At 37.4% G+C, this 23584-nt stretch overlaps 2 protein-coding genes across 2 annotated transcripts; one reads left to right on the plus strand and one right to left on the minus strand.

Annotated features, from left to right (window-relative positions):
• The first annotated feature begins 3111 nt into the window (after positions 1-3111).
• LOC134658518 (facilitated trehalose transporter Tret1-like) lies at positions 3112-12269 on the plus strand. Its single transcript, XM_063514205.1, has 4 exons — positions 3112-3170; positions 9652-9702; positions 10532-10667; positions 10957-12269. The coding sequence occupies exons 2-4, from the start codon at positions 9682-9684 to the stop codon at positions 12267-12269; spliced, it is 1470 nt and encodes a 489-aa protein (XP_063370275.1). The 5' UTR covers positions 3112-3170; positions 9652-9681.
• Positions 12270-20781: 8512 nt separating this feature from the next.
• On the minus strand, positions 20782-23474 carry LOC134658304 (beta-1,3-galactosyltransferase 5-like). Its single transcript, XM_063513933.1, has 2 exons — positions 22640-23474; positions 20782-21058 (listed from the first exon to the last, which is right to left on the minus strand). The coding sequence occupies exons 1-2, from the start codon at positions 23382-23384 to the stop codon at positions 20784-20786; spliced, it is 1020 nt and encodes a 339-aa protein (XP_063370003.1). The 5' UTR covers positions 23385-23474; the 3' UTR covers positions 20782-20783.
• Positions 23475-23584: the final 110 nt, after the last annotated feature.

The raw sequence follows: 23584 nt of genomic DNA on the forward strand, positions 1-23584 counted from the left end.
TATCAATACAAATAATTAATAAATAAGAAGGAATTAATTGTATTTTTTTTAGCTGGCAAAAATGCATACACAATTAACAAGTATAAGTAAGTAAAATAATAAATTAAAAACGATCCCTGTGTCTTAAGGATGACTCACGTTAGACCCAGCCGTGTCCGGGCCGGATCTTCCGGCGGCGGCGCTTACTTTTCTATGACAGATGACCGGTGATCACGTGATGCTTTCCGTAAAAAACGAAGCTCCGGAAGCTCTGGCCCAGACACGGCCCGGTCTAACGCGAGTCATCCTTTATGCGTCAGGAAAAAAATAATCTTAGGTAACTTTACTAATAACTGTCTAACCAAGTATCAAATGAAACCAGTAATTTAATGTACTGTTGTAACATAAATGTCTATTGTAACACTGCTTAAGGCTACAGAAGATATAACCTCTAGCCGCCCAGAGACCTATAAAAAGGTCTCCTGTTCCATTTTAATTTGAACTTTGAGTTGACAAAATAAAATTTCATTTTGCTTGGCAAGGTTTGTCGTATGGGCGGCTAGCTAGAGGATAAGACTTAATATACTTTACATTTTATGAGCACTTAAGCATGTTATAATTGATGGCCGATAGAAATTATCGCCTCGAGGCAACAGAGGGCCTACCGCGAACCACGATCGACGTGTTGCCTCTCTGTCGCACTTGTAAATTCGTACGTAAGTTGACAGGGAGGCAAAATGTCGAACGTGGTTCGCGGTAGGCCCTCTGAGCAATCAAAGTTGAAGACATATTGCCATAACAACTTAGGCGGTATTCACAAATTTCACAATGGATGCGGACCCGCACGTCGCTCCGGTGTGCGAGCAGATCAACACTATGTACTTGCATAGCTCTATCTCGCTTACACCTAAACTGCATGCGGATCCGCATGAGTGTGACAATGACAACCGCGTTACGGTGACATAATGTTTGCGCAAGAAATGCTTAGAAGACCAAATTTGATGTACTTAGTCTCCGTGTATTTGCTCTTTTCAAGTGGGTTTTTGACGGTCAAATAAAAAAAAATATTTATCCTTTTAATAACGCTTAACTATCTAATGAATATGCATAATACCTGACAGAAGAAAGCATTAATTTCATAAGTAGGCTACGGTGATCACTTTACTTTACTTTATATGGCCGATGACCAAGGGGAGGGGAACGGGTATACATCTAGTTGATTTAGTTACAAATTTTAATCCCCCTTGGCAACGCTCTTGAACATAATATGTATAGTCAGCTGCAGAGAGAGGTGGCCCCCCTGCAGATACATTTGTTTACAAGCGGGGGGGGGGGTCACCTCTCTCTTTCAGCTGACTGTACATTAAGTCACCCGGTATGTATCGTAGTAATGTAACTCATTCTTAACATTTATATGCCCCACCCACCTGCGTCCCTTATAAACCCGCAAGTAAAACGACCTTGAAGAAAATGGAAAGTGAACGAAGAAAGAACACGTGACTAACAAATGACCGCGTAAGTCACATCACTAGCCTTACGTAACCACCATCGATGCACCGACTCAGTCGCCAGTACGCCGGGGAGAAATCGACCGACTCGATTACTTTCCCCTCACTATTTTGGCGCGAATTCGAAGTTTTGTCTGTGGTCGCGGTTTTAAATAAACCAAAATCTATTCAGTGTTTAATTTTATTGTGAAATTAATTTTAATTTGTAACAGATGTGTAGTGCTTTTGGCGTAAACAATGGATTACCTATATTACTATGTGATTTTAATTGTAAGCATGATTTTTATTTAAATACAAAATAAAAAGAAGAACGAGAACATGTTGCTAGGATGCCATCCTAATAAGACATATATATATATTTTTTCTAATCAAGGATAAAAAGCAGTGGTGTGCTGTTTTCTTATTTTTTTAATTTCGGTAATATTTTCATAGGCAGTATTAGCGGCAATATTTTTGGCAGTTTTTTCCGACGTTTTTTCAAGCGGCTATCGGTACCAAAAGCGCCTTTTAATATTAACCACTGTTGAAGATATTTCAACTTCACTTCACTTACTTGTATGTTTATTAATTGTATTTGACTTTTTTAAGAATATTAATTTTAAGTAATTAATATTACTCATAATAAGTCATAATTAAAAATAATATTAGATGACGGATAAAAATTAAATGTAAAATGAATTGTATAATTTAAATGTATTATTTATATTATACAATTCATTTTACGTTTGTATAATTTAAATAATGAAATAAGTACCTATATATATTATATTTAATACGTTATTAAAGAAATCAAAGGCTTAAATAAATAAATGTAACCACGTCGCTTCGTAGTTCGTACGTTCGTCGTTGCGAAACGACATGTGACGGCAGTGTGCTATGCCTATGCCCCACTAAGCAGGTAATTAAAACTGCTAATTTTCTTCACAATATTCGCTATTTGTACTTTCTTGTATTGTGCAATAAAGGTTAAATAAATAATTAATATTAACTGGTGCGAGTGGTGCGTCGGTTTGTCAGTAGATCTCCGGCAGACAAACCTGTGTTTAACAGTATACAGGAATACGTATATTATGTATTTTCTTAGTGCATTCTTACTTTGCATATAGGTATCACTGTGACGCACTCACTTTAAATATTATTGATATTTTATTCAAATAATATTTATTCAATTGCTTGGTTGGTCAACGTTAGGTACCTACTATAGGATTTATTCTACGCTTTATATCTTTTATATTGGAAATAATGCATTAAGTGTGCTTACAAAATAAAATAAATTAGTCCAACCGGATTTAATTAATTGCAATCTTATTTGCAACAATACCTTTCCTGCTCTAATAATTATTATTTCCTTAAAAACATAAAAGCTTTTGTCGATTTCCCATAAACACGACGTGATGTTATTTGTAGACAACAACCAGGAAATCTAGGTCCTTCTACGAGTTCAAACTATTGGCGAAGAAAGGTTAAGATATCATTGTCACGGTTGTTGAACTTAACAGTCTATCACCAGGTTATTTAGAGCTTTATTCGCATGCGAATAATTGGTAGATAAAGGTCACAATAAGGTGGCTAGCATCGAAGGTCAAGTTCAGCTGAAGAAGTTTATAACAGAAACGAGCTGTTTGTTCGGGTTTAGTAGTGCAGTGGTGTCCAGTGAGTGAAGTGGATCAGATGAGACAATTTGTGAGTGATTGAGTTTTTTTTTTGAGGTTATAAGGTTTGGCAATATTCCCAGTCTTAGGAAAATGATCATGGGCAATATTTCCGTTTTTTAATTAATTACTGTTTTGCAATAAAATTTTCGAAGTATGTACCTTAAAACATAAATAAATCCCATATTAGTATAATCAGAAAGAAAATTGCTAATTTACTATCGCAGAATAGGGAGAGGAAAAAGGAAGGAGAGAGAAAATTATTAGGGAGGCTTTCGAAGTGTAAAGAACATAAACATATAAAAAATATGTACCGCCATATTTACTACTAGCAGAAATATACTACAAAAAATAATCTTTGAATGCACATTTGTTATTTACGAGTATAAATATTTTATGTGCGGTCGAGGAAATTGTTTATTCAGCAATTTGCGGTTCAAGTAAAATTGGCTGTACATACTTATGCTAAGAATTATCCAATGTAAAGTGGACCATAAACATCTTAAGAATCAATTTAAGTGACTGTAACGCGTGGCATACGTCCTTAATAAAATAATTAAACATGAGCATATGGGGCTATTTTTTCCTATCGGAGCGTTTTTTTCGTCGATATTCGCTTTATCAAAAAATCGTTTTGAAAGACCTATATTTTGTGTGAAACTGTAGGTACCAATTTGTTTATTATTATGTACTTGCTGTTATTCTGCGCGATGTTAGTAGGTACCTATAAATTGAGCTAACCATACATACTATAATGGATAATAAATGAATACCTATGTTCGATATACCTACTTAGGTATGTTTTTAAATAGGTAACCGTTTTTTAACATTTGTGCACTGATCTGAATGTAATTATTTACTATAATATTAAAATCGTTGGCAAGGAGGTAAGCACTAAGCACTGCCGACACTGACCGGTTCTTAGCAATATTGCCGGCAGTATTATCTTATTCTGGACACCCAGGCAGTTTTCCCGGAGTGGTACGGTATGGTAAATATCAACACAAACAAATACAATAGTGGCATATGGTTTGACACGACGTAGATATCACTTCATTCGTTTCGCGCTTGGAACTTTTACTTGTACAGAGGTGGAAGCTGACTGTCATTGAGCTAGAGTCAGACCAAGCTAACTGCATTGCTTTTTCAATGACAAAGTGTGATAATGTCATCATTAATGTCAAATTTCTATGAAAATATGACACTCCGTCACTTCGTTCTGTTCAAGTCAGTGCAGATGAGCTTAGTCGGAATGTACATTCTAATTTTCTGCAGCTTGTCCACGAGCCTTTTCACCAGTTTCTTAGCTTGCCTTTTTATATTTCTTCTATTGGAGTTTCCACTTAGTTATTATCTTAATAGTCTCCCTTTTTTAATCGCCTACTTGCTAATTTAAATCGTTTTCGTGTAAAGTCTAATGACAATTTATAGCTAGTCGCATTATCACATGACATAATTAAGCTGGTCACGAGCAGGTCAAATCCCTTTTAATTTCCTGTCTATAGAAAAAACTACTAGCATGGTTAGGATTAGGATGGTCGTGCTTAATATCGACGTGATAGCGTGATAATGACAGTGCCCGTCTTTTTCAAATGCGCTGTGTTAAAAAGTGATGCCCGGTTTGTCGCATGGATAACTTAGGCCATTATACACCTACAGGAAAACATGAATAGCATGTAGACAATGCTAGGTATAATTGTTTAATTATTTTTTCACAATCTTGTTCATCGGCAGCTGCGCAGCGTCATTCTTTTGTTATTTAATCACAGCAATTAGTAGTGATTTATAAATCATTATAACGATCAAATTATGGCAGCAGCAGCCAATCGACTATGCAAATGCTTCCAGAACCAAGATCTAGGTAGGTCAAAGACAGTTGTTGAGAAAAGTGATCCACCCCCAGCCAGTTACGTACGAGTAAAACAAAGTGCTTGACCGAAGCCAGTTACGGAGAAGTAAAAAAAAAACCTTCGATAAAAACCAGGTTACGAAGCCCCGGTTACGTAGGCGACCGAAGGGGACCCACCATCACGGACACGGGTGCGCCCTTAACCCTTTGAACGCCACGCCTATCGTGAGCGGCACGTCATCGTAAACCTTGTCGGAATTCAGTGGCGTAGCGTGAACTAATCTAGCCGTGGGCGAAATCGCATATGCGAGGCCCTTTTCTTTCACTGTGCCTGAAGGGGCCTCGCGCGAGGCCCCTGTTGGGGCGCGAGGCCGTGGGCGACAGCCCACTTCGCCCACGCCACGCCTAGCTACGCCACTGGTCGGAATGCACGAAGGTTGATAATGGTCTGTAGCCGCGCGCGTCAGTTAACGTCCTTGGCTACGTTTCAGGAAAAGAGAGGTAGGGCACAGCGATAGGTATGTCATCTCGCTCGAATCTGGAGCAAAAAGATCACAGCATTAATAGCACTGCTACTTATCTTATGTTGTTCGGGGGCCCTTACGGATACACTTCGACCTATAGGGATCTTTGGTGCAATTACCCCCTAGGAAAGACCCGTCAGCTACTCAAGAGCTTTTCCCACCATCTCCATGTGTCGGATGATGGAGCTCATGGGTAGCGTTTTAAAGTCCTTTGGTTCCAGATATCCCGCTCCAAAGTCCTTCATTCTTTGTCTGGCGAGGAGGGCGTGACATTCACACATTAGGTGTTTTATTGTCACTTCCTCTTCGCCACACATACGACAATCGTTGTTGTCAGCGTGTCCCATTTTGGCCAAAATACCTTTGACCCCGTAATGGCAAGTGAACACCACTGTTACTTACTCTGAAGGTATGTGGTGTTGTATGCCTGATGGTGCAGATGGTTTCCACACTTATTTTGTCACCGTCTTAGCCCGCAAATTCGTCCGCGTAAGAGCTGTGAAAAATTTCAATCCCAAATCGATTTGAATTGAATTATCAAGAATCCCTCAGTTAAGAAGTTGTTTCAAAAATATAGGTTTCAAATCAAGGTCCGACCATCAATGGCTTAATAAAGGGTCATTCTATGGAACTTGCTAACTATTTAAACCATATTTAAACAAACCGCCACATTGAAATTGTCTCTGAATGTCATTTTACTAGTGACTTTTGTTTACATAGTTAGCAAGTTGCATAGAATGACACTATAAGTATAATATTACGTTGTCTATGCCTTTACCGGGATTCGCATCCAGAACCTCTAGTTTTGTAAGCAGGGTACTACGGACTAGAATACAAAAACCGTCAAAATAAATAGCGTAAGTACCTACCTATCTACTGAAAATTAAAAATTACTTTAACTGAAATATACGGAACTGGTATTGAGCTCTCAAAACATTATGTCAGGAAACGGAGTTACTTAACAAAAGTGATTGTTTACCAAACTGACTGAAAGAAAAAATATTTAACTAGGTAGTTAAAATTTAACGATACGGCATGAGATTTAATCTCATGCCGTATCGTTTTTTTACCGTAGATACCCTTTGATAGAGTCTGTTACAAAAACCATTACATATATTATGTGGCTATTGAAGCATATCGGTTTTTGTGTTGTCGATTGTATTTTCCCTATCACGTATTTCGCGCATAGGCAATGAATACCTATTTATAATAGTCTAGACACAAGTTTTTTAATGATATTAGTCGCGTTTGCGTTCGTGTATAGGTATAGATAGTTGCTACACAATTTATTTTTAACAATAACAACGCCTCAGGATAATTTAGGGCTAGATTTATGATTTTTTTTATTTTTATTTGTTATTTAATCTCTGTTTTATTAATAAACCCATTTATTTTTGGGATCGAATTAGGAATCGAATGGTCGATTTTTTTTATCATTTAGGAAGTTAAAAACAATACTTAAATTTTTGTTATCCATGATAATAATACGTTAATAATAATCTACGTAGTTATAGAAATAATTTCTCTTGTCACCATCGGTAAGCTATCTACAAACTATAAATAAGCATACCATAAAAATATGCATTTAAAATTACCGCAATTCAAATTTAATCAAAGCCATAGGCACTGTAGGTACCTATTTTTTGTCAGTGATGTGTTCACGGCAATATTCCCCATTATTTTGAATATTATTCCTGGCACGGCAATATTTCCCATTCAAACTCGGGAATATTTTTGCATTAGCGCATCACTATTTGTCATCACTTTATTACCAATCATCAAGTCCTATAGTCTGTGCGGAAAGAGAAGAGTCGTGGAATGTATTGGGCCCCATACATTCCACGACTCTTCTCTTTCCGCACATACTATATAAGGATATGATGGTCGCAATTATCCAATGCGCTAGCGTGATAATCGTCGAGTCTGTCTCTTTTAATCGAGTGTAAAATAAAAAAATACATTTGTTTTGTTACTTAAAACGTCCGTCGCATTTGGGAATCTCGAGTGCCGGCTAATTAATAACCGAGGAAGGGTTCAAGAGAGAAAGAGAGCTATAATTAGAAGGAATAACACATTCGTCTCCTAAAAGATAATGTGGATAATATAGCTGGTCAACCAAATCTTGTCAGTAAAAAAAGGCGCGAAATTCAAATTTTCTATGGGACGCGATCCCTTCGCGCCTACATTTTTCAAATATGCCGCCTTTTTCTACTGTCAAGATCTGGTTGACCAAGTAGTTATAGCTGCCAAATATTAAGTGCAAATCGTTATGTCCTTTACCTACGTCTAATTGTCATTATTCTACTTAGTCTGTTTTCCTAAAAAAAAAAACGGAATCGCGACGACATCTTTATAGTATTAACAATAACAATATTTAACAATATTTTTATTAGACGATAAAAGTTTAACAGTGCAAATATATAACATATAAATAGGTATATCAAAACACAAGTTGTTTTTAAAAGCCGCTGAATAAATGTTGGTCAGTTTGAAGAGCGCAGCCTACAGTTAATTTTTTAGGGTTCCGTAACTTCCGTACCCAAAGTCAACCCAAAGACAGGCGTGTCTCACTCCGCCATTTCGTCGCTTTGCTACAGGTAGCTAAAAGTACATCCGTTCGGCCCCAATTTTGGGGAAAGCCATAAGCTGCGCGTGGCGCTGTCGCCACCTAGCGGCCATATCTGTGCTGATCGTAACAGACGCGTTTTGTTAGAGAGTGAGTCTTCTGTACTTAGTACTATTATTTATTCTGTGCCAAAGGGTAAAAACGGAACCCTATTACTACGACTTCGCTGTCCGTCTGTCTGTTACCAGGCTGTATCTCCTGAACTGTGATAGCTAGGCAGTTGAAAATTTCACAGATTATGTATTTCTGTTGCCGCTATAACAACAAATGCTAGAAACGGAATAAACAACAAATAACGTGATTTTTTGCAGTTTTTTGCGTAATGGTACGGAACCCTTCGTGCGCGAGTCCGTCTCGCACTTGGCCGGTTTTTTGCTCCTGTTACAGACCCCAACCGGTATACGAGTATTGAACCATTTGCCTATTCGATATATCAGCACACTTAAGATAATATGTGACGTCCCTGGTGATCCAGCGTGGCAATGCTGCGAGCATCATGGGCACCTTTGCGCCGGGAACGACTTGAAGCGTTGTCTTTTTTTTAAATTTATAATTTTAATTTGTAATTTTAGATATAAATATTGTACAGGATAAAAAAAATATATAATATGTGACGTTATCTATGAAAAGGGACCTTATTGTCGATGGCGGTTACGCCATTATTAACGATGCTCCAATATAAATTCAATGCCGCGCGACGCTGTGCGGCGTAAGCGTCATCGACAATAAGGTCCCTTTTCATAGATAATGCCCCATATATCGCGCCTTACCACTTAGCATTTTCTTATTATTTTATTTGACTTAAGTAGGTATGTAAGCCAACTTGGCTGCTAATGAACGGTGTGAACAAAGAATGATACTTAAAATAGACCGCGAACACCGAAGTTCGCAAATTGCGGGCATCATTCTGATTCACTACAATGAAGGCGTAATTAGAGTGACAGTAGTGACACTGGCAGAGAAAGATGCCCGCAATTTGCGAACTTCGGTGTTAGCGGTAAGCCCTCTGGAAGGAAGACCTTGTATCCTTTTGAAGTTGGTTTCTTTTTTGTACTTAAAAAGTTTTTTATTTATATTTACCTGGAACTTGAACTTGAACATTTTAATTAAGGAAAAAGGAACAAATTTCATCTCTAGGCGGAATATGTTACTCAGTGGTTCTAGTACAGTCGAGCAAAATATTTCATTGTCGATTTCTAACAAAGGCTTGACCAAGTTTCAAGTTTAATTAACTGTGACCGAGTGTACCCACTTTTAAAGTTCAAGTCAATTATGTTGTTGGTTATATTTCTTTATTTAGCTTTTAAGTATTAACTACTAACTACCTTGTTTCCATGCGATGTTTGATAAAGCGGTTATCTTATAATTGATCAAAACCCGCAATGTAGTGAAACTCGCATGCGAGTTCTCGCATCGTCTCGATGAGCCCTGCGATTGTCATATATGTTGTCTACCGGGCCTGTGGAATTTAACTTTAATTTAATCTCTTTTAACTTAGAACGATTGTTTTCAGATCCCTTCATGACGCTGGCACACCGGTAAAATGAAACAATTTATGAAACAGGTACCTACCTAATCTTAGATAATATTAGGGTTGTAAAAAAACGGTTTTTCACGGTTTTTTTTTTCAAGTCAGACTTGAAAAAAACCGTGAAAAACAATCGTTTTATTTTTGGAGTACTTTTTTTTTCAAAAGTATGAAAACTCAAAATTTGCAAGGCAGTTAATACTTTTATACGGTTGTTTTACTTGTTTTAGACTTTATGTTAACCATTAAACCAATTTAATTTAACAACTTTGATTAATAACAACATAAATGAAATCTGTAGTGGTAGTTATCGCAATTTACTGTTGGCAACACCAACGCCTCTCGTCGCCGCATCGGGGAATTCAGGGATTCCGGATACTGTACTGACATACTTACTTTAACGTACTTAGTTTTAAGTTACTTATATAAATAAATCACGAAATTATTGTGGCATATTTTTGTTCATCTGAAAAAAAAAAACCTTATTTAGAAAAAAAAAAAACCATGGTGCCAGGTTTTTTTCATAAATTTGAAAAAAAAACATTTGTTTTTTTTTCTATTTGCAACCCTAGATAATATTAAACTGAAAATTTAGTAGGTAGCCTATAAGCTGTCTCATGGCTGGGCAAAGGCGTCCCCTCTTCCTCGCCATTTGGTCCTATCTATCCGTTGTCACCTCCCACCAACATTTACAAAATGTAAGGTCGTCCCGCCATCTCCGTTTTGGTTTTCGTTTGCCACAAGATCCTGTTGGGATCCAGTCTACGGCTAGTTTCACCCAGTGTCCCGGGTGCATTGGGCAATGCCCTGCCCCGCTCCACATAAACTACCACGTGAACGTAATAATCTTATTTAAAAATTTCAGGCGTTTGTAGTAAGCGGTGCAGCGCTGAACATCGCCGGCCATGGCTGTGCACACGGTTTTCCAGCGGTACTGTTCGCACAACTCAGCGACACGCGGCAACCGCTGCACCTTACCGCACACGACATGTCGTGGATAGGTCAGTATCGAACATCTTCGCAGTTATATGGTTTTCAGCTCAATGATAATCGGCAGACATGTCATGGATAGGTCAGTTTGAACATCTGTCGCAGTAGTATGGTTGTCCAGCTCGGCGCTACGCGACAACCACTGCACTTGACGACTCACGACAGTAATCATGGTTTCCTAGATATAGGGGAACTTCCCACCAACAAACGCTACTCTTTTGTTTTTATCTAATTATTATAAAACAATTTCCCAGTTCCAATAGTTTCATAAATATTAACATTACACCTTTTCAATTCCAGCCTCTGCGGTAGGCGCCATGGGTATCGTTGGCAACTTCATATCACCCGTCTTGATGTCGCGTTTCGGCCGGCAGAAGGCGAACCTGATCTCCATCGTACCTGCTTTACTCGGCTGGATAGTCTTCGTCCTAGCCAACAGTGTTCCCATGTTCCTCGTAGCCAGGCTCCTACATGGTCTAGCACTAGGCTTAAGGACTCCTTTAGCAGCTATTTTAGTAGCAGAATACACAGACCCGAAATACAGAGGCGCTTTCTTAGGAACCTTCGCTATATCCTTAGGTCTAGGGATATTTTTATCCCATCTTTGGGGAGCTCATTTGACATGGAAGGTGACTGCTATGGTATGTGCTGTTTTCCCAGTGATAGCTTTAGGGATTATTAGTTTGTCACCAGAGTCACCAAGCTGGTTGGTGTCGAAGGGGAAATATGATGAGGCGAAGAAAGCATTCAGATGGTTAAGAGGCAATGGGGTGGAGCAACAGGCAGAATTGGAAGCCATGATTGAGGCACAGAAAAGAGAAGCGCTAGTTTCAGAAGAGAAACGTGTTGAAAAACGGTTTTTGAAGAGATTCGTCGACTCTTTAAAAGAGGTGTTGAAGATCTTCAGGAAAGTGGAATTCTATAAACCTTCAATAATAGCTATAAGCATGTTGATAGTATTTGAGTTTGGCGGAGCTCATATGGTCCCAGCATATGGAAACGAGATCTTGAAAGCAGTTTTAGATAAGGAAGACGCTAGCGACGTAGTCTGGCAATTCACTGTTATCGATTTACTTAGAACAGTGTGTGCATTCTTCGCTATATTCCTTTTGAAAATCTTTAAACGAAGAACTATCCTGTTCACCAGCGGGCTTACGACTGTGTTATCTTTAACTTTAATCTCAGTGTTTGTATACTTAAGAAATGCTGATGTCTTTTCAAGCTCTTTGTTTTTAGACGCAGCTCCAATGACACTGATGATTCTTTATACATTATCGTTTTGTTTAGGTTTAGTTCCATTAACTTGGGTTATATGTGGTGAAGTATTTCCATTGGCTTATAGAAGTTTAGGGTCTACATTGTCTACGTCATTCTTGACTCCATCTTTCGTGGTGTCTATGAAGACTGCTCCTCATATGTACTCCTCAATTGGAGTTCAAGGAGCTTTCTTAGTATATTCCGCTCTATTGTCAGTATGCCTCATTGTAATTTACGCCTTATTGCCAGAGACAAAAGATCGGACTTTGCAAGACATTGAAGATAGCTTTAAAGGCAAACGGGAAAAGGATGTAGAGTCTGAAATGAGTCTTATGGGCAAAGTTATTAATAAATAGTAATAACAAGACTACAAATGCTCTTACCGTATAATAATAGGTATTATACTTGGTCAAGCAGATCTTGTCAGTAGAAAAAGGCGGCAAATTTGAAAAATGTAGGCGCCAAGGGATATCGTCCCATACAAAATTTGAATTTCGCATTTACTGGCAAGATTTGCTTGACCAGCTAAAAATTAAATACGATTATTTATTTAATTTTTAGCTGGTCCTGTGTGTTTTATGTGAGATACATGTGTAATGTATGTGTACCTATAATAGGTATTAGGTACTTAGCTACTTAATTAAATTTAAATTTATAAATGACAAGTACCTTACAGCGTTTTTAACTAGTTGCTACTTATTGTTAGTTTTAATTGAAACACTCAGGAGTTATATGTAGGTAGTACATATATATACGAGTACCTATACATATATATTGGTAGACAAAGATTTGAAATGAAAAGTTTTTTCGCAGCGTGTTTTCTACACCGTGTTTTTAGGGTTCCGTAGCCAAATGGCAAAAAACGCAACCCTTATAGATTCGTCATGTCTGTCTGTCCGTCTGTCTGTCCGTCTGTCTGTCCGTCTGTCTGTCCGTCTGTCTGTCCGTCCGTATGTCACAGCCACTTTTCTCCGAAACTATAAGAACTATACTGTTGAAACTTGGTAAGTAGATGTATTCTGTAAACCGCATTAAGATTTTCACACAAAAATAGAAAAAAAAACAATTAATTTTTGGGGTTCCCCATACTTCGAACTGAAACTCAAAATTTTTTTTTTCATCAAGCCCATACGTGTGGGGTATCTATGGATAGGTCTTCAAAAATGATATTGAGGTTCCTAATATCATTTTTTTCTAAACTGAATAGTTTGCGCGAGAGACACTTCCAAAGTGGTAAAATGTGTGTCCCCCCCCCCCCCTAACTTCTAAAATAAGAGAATGATAAAACTAAAAAAAATATAATTATGATGTACATTACCATGTAAACTTCCACCGAAAATTGGTTTGAACGAGATCTAGCAAGTAGTTTTTTTTTAATACGTCATAAATCGCCTAAATACGGAACCCTTCATGGGCGAGTCCGACTCGCACTTGGCCGCTTTTTTTTGATTTCCGTTAATTTCGAGGGTGCATTCCTGAGCTTAAATCAAGTAACTTTCTCAAAGACACCGATATTCTAATTAACTCCATTTCGGAGATAATAATTTTTTTTTTCCTATGAGGCATCTACAAGCGTGTACACTTGCCTTACGGCCGGTTTACATATTGATTAGTGTTTAGAATGAGTTCATAAATTTGCTACTAAACTTAAGTACAATCTCGGTCGATCGATGTTCGAAATGACATTGATATGTCACAGATTTCAATTGTTTGGTTGAGTTAAATGTAATGTCCGTGTTACAACAACGCTATATGCTACATTTAATTAGTTTTGTAAACTTAATTTTATTTTTGTAAAAAGGCAAAAAAAATTTTTTTTTTTATGTACTATGCCATTTAGTTCTCTTAAACGTACTTAACCATACCCCGAAGTTAACGGAATTCAATAAAAACACGGTGTATAATGAAAGTTGAGAAAAGAAAAATAGTGAACCTTAAGCGTTGTGAAGGTTTCAAGATACTCTTAGTCTCTAAAACAAAAGTAAAAAAAAAGGATAAAAGTCTCTTTCGTAGGTACTCGTATTAATTTAAATAATTACAGCCTTTCCAAGCTGGTAAAGTGATAATTAATTTACGTAATACATATAGGTATCAATAATAATAAGAAGCAGCTACAGTGACTATTTGTAGCCCTTATCTCGGTGCAATAAAGTTTATGATGGTACGTACGTAAAATGTGACGTTCCACAGATAAAGGTACCTTATGGCGGTTAGCGCTTACGTCGCATAGCATCGCATTGGTACGTAGTGTCTGCTTAGTCGTTTGTGGTATTGCCAGGCGTGTCTCACTCCGCGATTTCGTCGCTTTGCTACAGGTAGCTAAAAGTACATCCGTTCGGCCCCAATTTTGGGGAAAGCCATAAGCCGCGCGTGGCGCTGTCGCCACCTAGCGGCCATATCTGTGCTGATCGTAACAGACGCGTTTTGTTAGAGTGAGTCTTCTGTACTTAGTACTATTATTTATTCTGTGGTATTGGGGCGTCGTTATGTCGTTAATAATAACGTAAGCGCAAATCGGCATAACATAAGGTACCTTTACCAGTGGAACGTCACAAATAAACATTCTTTTTTTAGTTAACCAGTTAAATTATTTACCAATTTTAGCTATAGTCAACAAGGAACAGGAAGTTTGACACATACACTTAAAGTACCTATTTAAGTGCTTTAGCAGCAAGCAGCATGATTACCTATTCAAGTGTACTTGTATAGTCACAATAAGTCCTAAAAAAACATGCACCTAAGTAGGTAATTATTCTCTTTCATTTATTCCGTGTAAAACAGAGACATGTTAAAATAAAGACAAGACTGCCAATCCAATATATTTGACATAGACCAGGACCAGTCTGCAACGATTTTGATAGCACACAATAATTTCATAGAAGCTTGACTTTTAAAGTAACACTTGCACTGCGTGTGCTATCAAAATCGCTGCAGATTTATCTTGGTCTAATACTCGTACCATAGAGTCCGTCTAAGTACCGAACCCTCGGTGGGCGAGTCCGACTTGCACTTGTCCGATTTCTTTGTAAAATACGCCGTTTATACACCACATTCCTCGTCTTCGTCCGTATGTTGCATTCTGTTGCTATTAACTTATAACTTATAAATAATAATAAATGTGACGTTATCTATGAAAAGGGACCTTATTGTCGATGGCGGTTACGCCATTATTAACGATGCTCCGATATAAATACGATGCCGCGCGACGCTGTGTGGCGTAAGCGCCATCGACAATAAAGTCCCTTTTCATAGATAATGCCCCAAATAACAAATTGTGATGAGATGATGAAAGATCTAGATTGTAAGAATGTCATAAATGTAAATAGCTTTGCTTGATAATTTTGTATGTAATGTGACCAAATAAAAATAAAAAGTAAACGTGTTTCAATTGTTTTACCCTCGGCGAGGACGAAAGTTGCATGTCGTCGGCCTAAATCGCAAACCTCGTAACTCAATCTGACCAAATTTTACAGGAGGCACAAAAAACTTAATTACCAAAAATTTTGCATGAAGACTTGCTTAGTATTTATTTTACATAAGAGCTGGTGACCGAAGAGCTGGCAGCTTTCTCGCCCAGCGTATTAGCCTCGCTATACAGCGGGGAAATGCTGCCAGCGTCCTCGGCACCATGCCAATTTAGATTTATTTTAATTTTATTTAATATTAGTTTTTAGTTTTAATTTAGTTTTATTTAGTTAAGTTAGTTTATTTCTTTTTTAATGTACAATTACCTGTCAGTTTTACATAATGTTAAGTTAAATTTTGCCGTCAGATTGTTAAAACAGATTTTTTTTAAATCACCAGAATTTGGAAAATTTGGAGTTACGAGTTTTTCTTGAAAATTTTAGGAAGCTAATCGGGAGTTCAGAGTTTTGCTATAAAAATCCATGATATCCATATCCATATCTGAAGCATAGAGAATACATAGAAGAGAAAAAATACATAGAGTGCTCACTCCATACATCTGTTCAGACTATTAATTTCAGTGTCTACATCTAGCATCGAGTAGCGGAACTATCAGTACTGCTACTTGACAATAGATGTAGCACCGACCGGAAAGTCTTATCTCAACAGCATAAAACTTTCCGGTCGGTGGCTACATCTATTGTCAAGTAGCAGTACTGATAGTTCCGCTACTCGATGCTAATAGTCTTTTTGGTACTAAAACTGATGTATGGAGTGAGCACTCTATGTATTTTTTTCTCTATGACTGAAGGGAGTGGCGGGGTGGAGATACGAGGTATTCCTTTTACAAAATGGCGGTCATCGCAAATATATTTTTTGGATTCCGCTATGATAAGTTGCGCTTCTGAGGGCCTACCGCGAACCACGTGTTACTTCTCTGTCGCACTTGTAAATAAGTAAATAGTAAGTATGTGTGACAGGGAGGCAACACGTCGAACGTGGTTCGCGGTAGGCCCTCTGAGTTGGTGTGAACGGACTATCAAATAACCCAACCTTCTAACCTAACCTATCAAAAACGAGTTGCGTCATCTATTATCGTGATCTTTATAACATACATAACTCGGTCAAAGTCAATAACAAATGCAAAAACAACTTATCTTTGGTCATGAATTCTATTGGAACAATAACATCTTATATAATGTAACACTTGTGATTGGGTTTTTTCTTAGAAAACCCTAAACTGGGTCGTTCTTTTTTACTGTCCCTCATAAAACAAAAAAACGGTATTCTGTTTTGCTTATTTATTCGAAACAACGAAGGCACATCGAATATAATATCTTAGCTATTTTACTAACATACTGACTGGGACACTTATGAAACTAGGTACTCAGTTTTCAGAATGTGTAGGTAAGTAAGAAAATTGGCTACTGGGTCACCTACAACCAACCAACTTACCCACTTAGTTTTCTTATTTTTTTTTTTTTTTTTTTGGTGTATTTATAGGAGTTTAGAGAGTTCTCTATCGTATCCATGGATTGACGCCGGGATGTCCCGAAGAGATGAATACATAAATATGTATATATGTGTCCCGAAGGGACATCCCGGGGGATAAGTTTTCTTATATTACTCGTAATAAACTATGATAAGAAGTAAAGTGTCATTCAATAGAACTTGCTAACTATTTAAACAAAAGTTACTAGTAAATTGACATTCAGTGTCAATTTTAGTATGGCGGTTTGTTTACATAGTTAGCAAGTTCTATTGAATGACACTTTAGTCTTCTTATCATAGTTAGGGCTCATTTAGACGGCGCGCGAACTCGTATACGATTTTAGTTAGGTACTTACATTGCGGACCATTGAGGTTACATCAATTCAGCCGACAGATCAAACGACGCAATGTAATCAAACTCGCATGCGAGTTCTCGCACCGTCTAATAGAGCCCTTAGTATCTTAGTAGTTGATATAGGTGACCCCGGTGCCAACCAGCTACCAAAACTAAAGTTGCGTGTAGTGTTGAGTCGCTCACTCCTGAGGCACCTCATTTGTACCACTCATTTTGTTAATTTGTCGCAGTACTTCGTACCGCAAAAATGTCTTACTTCACTCCTCTATTCATTTTAAATACTAATTACTCGCGCGCAAATTATATCAAGTAGCAAGGGGGAGGACTAAACAATCTAACAATAAAAAAGTGCTAAATTAGAACAAGTTTCATAAAAGCAGCAAATTAAGTTACTATGTGGTATGTAGGTACTTTGTTCTTAGTTTGATTCTAAAATTATCTTTCTCCTAAAAGTTCTATTCTTAACCTCCAGAATTGCACTCCAATTAAATATTACTATTTATTTATTTATAAAGGAAGAGATGAATACATAAATATGTATATACATTAAAAAAAATGTCGCTGTTGGAATTAATGGAATAGTCGATGCTGAAAATATGCTAGTACCTCACCTCATTTGAAGATTTTGAAGTAAGACATTGTAACACCTCATTTTAGAAAATGAGGTACTCATACAAACTCATTTTAAATTGATGTCCTACCCATCACTAGTTGCGTGATCGTCATTTGATATAGTGATTGTTTGTAAACATATTTATTATCGGGCGGGGGCAGTGTCGTGCCGCCCATAGGATTTTCTACGAAATGATAGCGGGCCGTAGTTTGGACTACAGAGTACAGTCGGCCAAAAAATGTGGTTTACCACCCTAAGGTTGAGGTTCGTTTGAACGTCATGAGACAACAAGGTCGATTGACATAATTATTATGTCAGTGACAATTGTCAACCTTAAAGTGTCATTCACTAGAACTTGCTAACTATGTAAACAAACCGCCATATTAAAATTGACACTGAATGTCAGTTTACTAGTAACTTTTGTTTACATAGTTAGCAAGTTCTATTGAATGACACTTTAGCGATCGTTAGATCTTGCAGAAACTTTTGTCAAAACTGGTAGACCACTTTCTTAGCCTAGACAACATGACAGTCGTACATATATAAACGTCGATCGAATATAAAAATGTATCGGGATGATAAATGCAGCGAAAGGTTACCTACGTGATCTCCTCCATATAAGATATCCTACTAAGGCCCAAGGTCCTATCTATAGTACCTATTCAGTTCGATGTAATTTAAACCATGTTCAATTGGAACACAGTCGCTTTTGCTTTGTTTCGTTCGATTTTCAAAACAACGCAAAATCAACTCTATTTCCTACAGTTTAGGTTCAAATTTCAGTGGCACTTTTTATGTTTCGGCTGGGCCTTAGGAGGTTAAATTTGAATATCGATTGGCGTTTTCTTCAAAGATTGCTTGGCTAATGTGCCAGTAGGAAAGTTTCCAAAATTGCGAAATTTCTGGAAGGGAAATTTTCGTATGGTCACATCTCATATTTTTGTATGGTCATTTATATTTCCCATTGCCGAAATGAAAGCTTTCATTATTTCATTGAAATTTTCCTGTAATTTCCGGGAACTTTCCATACTTTTTGGAAACTTTTACATTTATAGTTTGGAGAACCCAGTGCTGGAATGAGATGGTATTTATGACGTTCTCATTCTAGTTAAAAAAAAACACTAGCAAATAATACAGATTTTTTAAGTTCTAAGCAGTTCTAAAAATAAGTTTATATTCTTAACTTATTTCGATTATAATTCATTTGTTATCTTTGGTTGACAAACTTAAAATAATGACTATTACTAAAGGCACTTAGTTATTTATAACCCTACCTAGGAAAATAGTGTATGAAAAAATGGTAGAGCCACTTGCAATTTTACAAAGTTTCTACAGACATCAATTTTTAGTAGGTTACTAAGTACCTGTGTGTGGCAATTAAATAATGATAATGTGATTAATGCAAGTGACTGTACGTGTATGTGTCCCGGCATTTTGCCACGGCTCATGGGAGCCTGGGGTCCGCTTGGCAACTAATCCCAGGAATTGGCGTAGGCACTAGTTTTTACGAAAGCGACTGCCATCTGGCCTTCCAACCCAGAGGGTTAACTAGGCCTTATTGGGATTAGTCCGGTTTCCTCACGATGTTTTCCTTCACCGAAAAGCGACTGGTACATATCAAATGATATTTCGTACATATTAAGTTCCGAAAAACTCATTGGTACGAGCCGGGGTTTGAACCAGCGACCTCCGGATTGCACGTCGCACGCTCTTACCGCTAGGCCACCGGCACTTCCACTGTACAGTAGACACGTACACGTGTACGTGTACAGTAGAATTCAAAAATGTATACATATTTATGAACTCAACTGTACAGGCGACGTCAAAGATATTTTTCCATTTTAAGTTTTATTACAAAGGAGTAAGGTCTTTAAGTGATCACAATAAAAACAATGATTAACTAACAATGAATTACTTAATATTAAACACCAACATTCAAGCAATTGGGTCAAAATTCTTTTCGTTGTATTGTTCCTGAGCACTCTGTCACACTTATATTTTTGTAGATTATCAAAAAATTGCACGTCTTTCTAAAAAAAAACTCTTGAGAAAAGTTAAAAACTATAAATTCGATCCCATACAAAAAGGTCCACTCTGTCACATTTTTTGGGGACAAAAAACAAGACAATGAAAATAATTTAGACCCAATTATTCTGATTTATTACATATTTCTTTTTAATAAATATTATGGGGCAATCTTACACAGCTAGGCCCAATAGTAAGCTCAATAAGGCTTGTATTGTGGGTACTTGACAACGATATATACACCGTGTTTTTTTGATTTCCGTTAATTTCAAGGTTGCATTCCTGAGCTTAAATCAAGTAACTTTCTCAAAGACACCGACATTCTAATTAACTCCATTTCGGAGATAATTATTATTTTTTTCCTATAAGTCCTCTACAAGCGTGTACACTTGCCTTAGGGCCGGTTTACATATTGATTAGTGTTTAGAATGAGTTCATACATTTGCTACTAAACTTATGTACAATCTCGGTCGATCGATGTTCGAAATGACATTGATATGTCACAGATTTCAATTGTTTGGTTGAGTTAAATGTAAAGCCAGTGTTACAGCAACGCTATATGCTATATTTAACTAGTTTTTAAACTTATTTTTTTTTTGTAAAAAAAGCAAAATAAATGTTTTTGTTTTTAAATTAACTATGCAGTTTAGTTCTCTTAAACGTACTTAACCATACCCTGAAGTTAACGGAATTCAATAAAAACACGGTGTATACTGAAGTATTTTTTTAAGGATCTGAATTTGCCGCAGTGTGAAACTACAGTCAGCGTGGGACAAAATGTATGCACGCATACGTCACACCACCCTTGTGCCGTCTCTCATATGGATCTTACTATATGTTGACTGCTATAGTAATTGGCCACTCTTAACAAATCAGAAAGAAATAAGCCAATCTAAGTCTTATTGTTAAGAGTGGCCAATTACTATGGAGTGTCCAGTAATTTTATAGCAGTCACTCTATTTCAACAGTTTAGCTCAAAATCTATTCTGGAATGGCTTTCCATATCTGGGAGATCTTGCTAACACTAATATCCGGTGGTCCGAACAAGAACTTCCCAGCATAATCAGCTCCGAGTGATGTCAGCATCGTGGCCCGGTTCCGAGACAGCACGAGGCTGGCCAGCGGAGTGCGGGCCACACCAATCTGCTGGGCCACCACACCAGTGACGTGGACATCGTCGATCCAGAAGTAGGGGGTGGATTGGGCTGTTTTCAGCAGTCGGGGAACAACATCTTGGGAGTAGAGGATGGCCCAACCTGAAAACATTAGTGTATTTTTAAAGAATTTTTCTTGTTTTGGCATGTTACATGACAAATAAGCATATTAGTTTCATGTTATTTCCTTGATAGAATGTACTTCATCCTGTTGATCATCCTAAATATTATTGGGCATACTGTTGTGTTGGAGGTAGGGTTGCCAGCCATACTATATTATATAGTATTGTACTATATTTTGACTCTCTGTACTATATACTTTTGGAAAAATATATAGTACGCTAAAATACTATATTTCTTATTTATTCTGGAAAATACTATATTCCACCAAAAAATAGTTGGCAACCCTTGTTGGAGGCCCAGTCTCATTTTTGGTAATTGTGCCAGCCAAGTAAATAAATAATTAGGTACTATAAGTTAAAAGTTAAGGTCTAAAGTAAGTTAAGGTTAAAAGGTAAGCTTAAGTCTCTTCTGTGGACAACATATATATATATTATAGCCTTTGCTTCCATACTCCTTCTTTTAGTTTATCTATGTTTATCTTAGTTGTTTTGTTTATTTGTATGGATCCCTCTCTGGGTGAAGGCCTCCTCCAGTTTCTTAGTTCCATTGTCTTGTTGTTATTGTTGATGCATTTTTAGGGTTCCGTAGCCAAATGGCAAAAAACGGAACCCTTATAGATTCGTCATGTCTGTCTGTCTGTCCGTCTGTCCGTCTGTCTGTCCGTCCGTATGTCACAGCCACTTTTCTCCGAAACTATAAGAACTATACTGTTGAAACTTGGTAAGTAGATGTATTCTGTTAACCGCATTAAGATTTTCACACAAAAATAGAAAAAAAAACAATAAATTTTTGGGGTTCCCCATACTTCGAACTGAAACTCAAAATTTTTTTTTTCATCAAACCCATACGTGTGGGGTATCTATGGATAGGTCTTCAAAAATGATATTGAGGTTTCTAATATAATTTTTTTCTAAACTGAATAGTTTGCGCGAGAGACACTTCCAAAGTGGTAAAATGTGTGTCCCCCCCCCTGTAACTTCTAAAATAAGAGAATGATAAAACTAAAAAAAATATATGATGTACATTACCATGTAAACTTCCACCGAAAATTGGTTTGAACGAGATCTAGTAAGTAGTTTTTTTTTTATACGTCTTAAATCGCCTAAATACGGAACCCTTCATGGGCGAGTCCGACTCGCACTTGGCCGCTTTTTTATTTAAAAACTGGAGGGTTTTGGTCGTTATCCCCACGGGGACCAGCCGGCTTGGGGAATATTATTTTGTTTTGTTTGTTTGATAGCTCTGTATTAATATTTGGTTTTATTGTTGTTTTCCGGTGGCCGGGGTATATTCGTTTTTTGACTGAGCGTGGAATGTGTGGGTGATTTTGGTTTGTTTGGCAGGCTGGTTGATTTTGTCTCGCTTCTCAGGGTTACTAAACTTGCTTGGGGGTGTTGAGGGAGGTGAAGATGGTAACCTTTTCCTTTTCTCCGTTTGATGTTCATTTTTTTCTTTTATTATAAGCTTGTCTTGTTTCAGGATAGCATATTTTCCTGTGGACAACATAAAAAAAACGAATTTTTATAATAGTTTTAAAACTACATTAAAATACTAACAAACCTGCACAGTATGTTGGATAGTAATGTGGCTTATACTCGGCTGGTGAAACTCTCCACTTAGACCGATGTGACCGTTGCACCGAAGCATGCTCCAACACCTGACATGTAATCAGCCCCTTCGCTCCCCACGGCGACAGCTCCCGCGCCAGAAACTGCCTCAACGCATGAGAATTCACCACAACATCATCATCCGTCTTCAAAATGTACTTTGCCGTTGGGCAATGATGCGACACCCACTTCAAACCCATCACATGCTTGTAAGTCATGTTACGGTAAGCATCCATAAAGCTACCTTGCACAATATCTCCATATATGGCTGTTTCATTCTGAATCTTTTGAGACAAAGTCGCATTCTCTGACTCTCCCATCAAAAACACAACTTTAGTTGAATCCACAGAACGCCCCCATGTATTTCGAATAACCATCCTGTTGTCATAATTACTCGGGTTTGAAGATATTATTATGACCAGTAGCAGCCCAGCGGCGTAGTTCTGACAGGGTTGAGGATTCACTTTGAAAGAGAAGTTTTTTAAATCGATAAGTTGATCGTAAACATCATCAACTATTGCGCTTGGTTCTGTAGTATTATACGGGCCTAGTAAAGCGAATTGCGGGTTCTGAATGCGGATTTCTACAGGCGTGGAGCTGTTATAGAAGTCGTATATCAGCAGAGCGCCGACGACGAGAATCGCAAGTTTGTGTAGGAACATCATTTCGCATTTTTCACCGTTTTGCCGTTCGAACATAGTAAGCGATGTTAACGCGATGTGGAAATAAAACAAACTAAATCAATCACGGTTGCAACATGTTGACAATAATATACGGTTAAAAGGTAAGAACTAACACTAAATATTCTTAATTATTGGAATTACGGAGATTCCGACGGTCAATTAGGCAAATTACATTATGTTGATTTTTTTTTTTTTTTTAATAATATTACGAGCAT

Source organism: Cydia amplana, chromosome 22 (genome assembly GCF_948474715.1).
Source record: "Cydia amplana chromosome 22, ilCydAmpl1.1, whole genome shotgun sequence".
Taxonomy (NCBI): Eukaryota; Metazoa; Arthropoda; class Insecta; order Lepidoptera; family Tortricidae; genus Cydia; species Cydia amplana.

What these genes read in the sequence shown, in the direction of transcription:
- LOC134658518 (XM_063514205.1), top strand. Translation starts at nt 9,682, where the DNA reads ATGAAACAATTTATGAAACAG. An exon ending in TGAAACAATTTATGAAACAG is followed by an intron (nt 9,703 to 10,531) that starts GTACCTACCTAA and finishes TAAAAATTTCAG; the next exon opens with GCGTTTGTAGTAAGCGGTGC. An exon ending in ACACGACATGTCGTGGATAG is followed by an intron (nt 10,668 to 10,956) that starts GTCAGTATCGAA and finishes TTTCAATTCCAG; the next exon opens with CCTCTGCGGTAGGCGCCATG.
- LOC134658304 (XM_063513933.1), bottom strand. Translation starts at nt 23,384, where the DNA reads ATGTTCGAACGGCAAAACGGTGAAAAATGCGAAATGATGTTCCTACAC. An exon ending in CTATCCAACATACTGTGCAG is followed by an intron (nt 21,059 to 22,639) that starts GTTTGTTAGTAT and finishes TAATGTTTTCAG; the next exon opens with GTTGGGCCATCCTCTACTCC.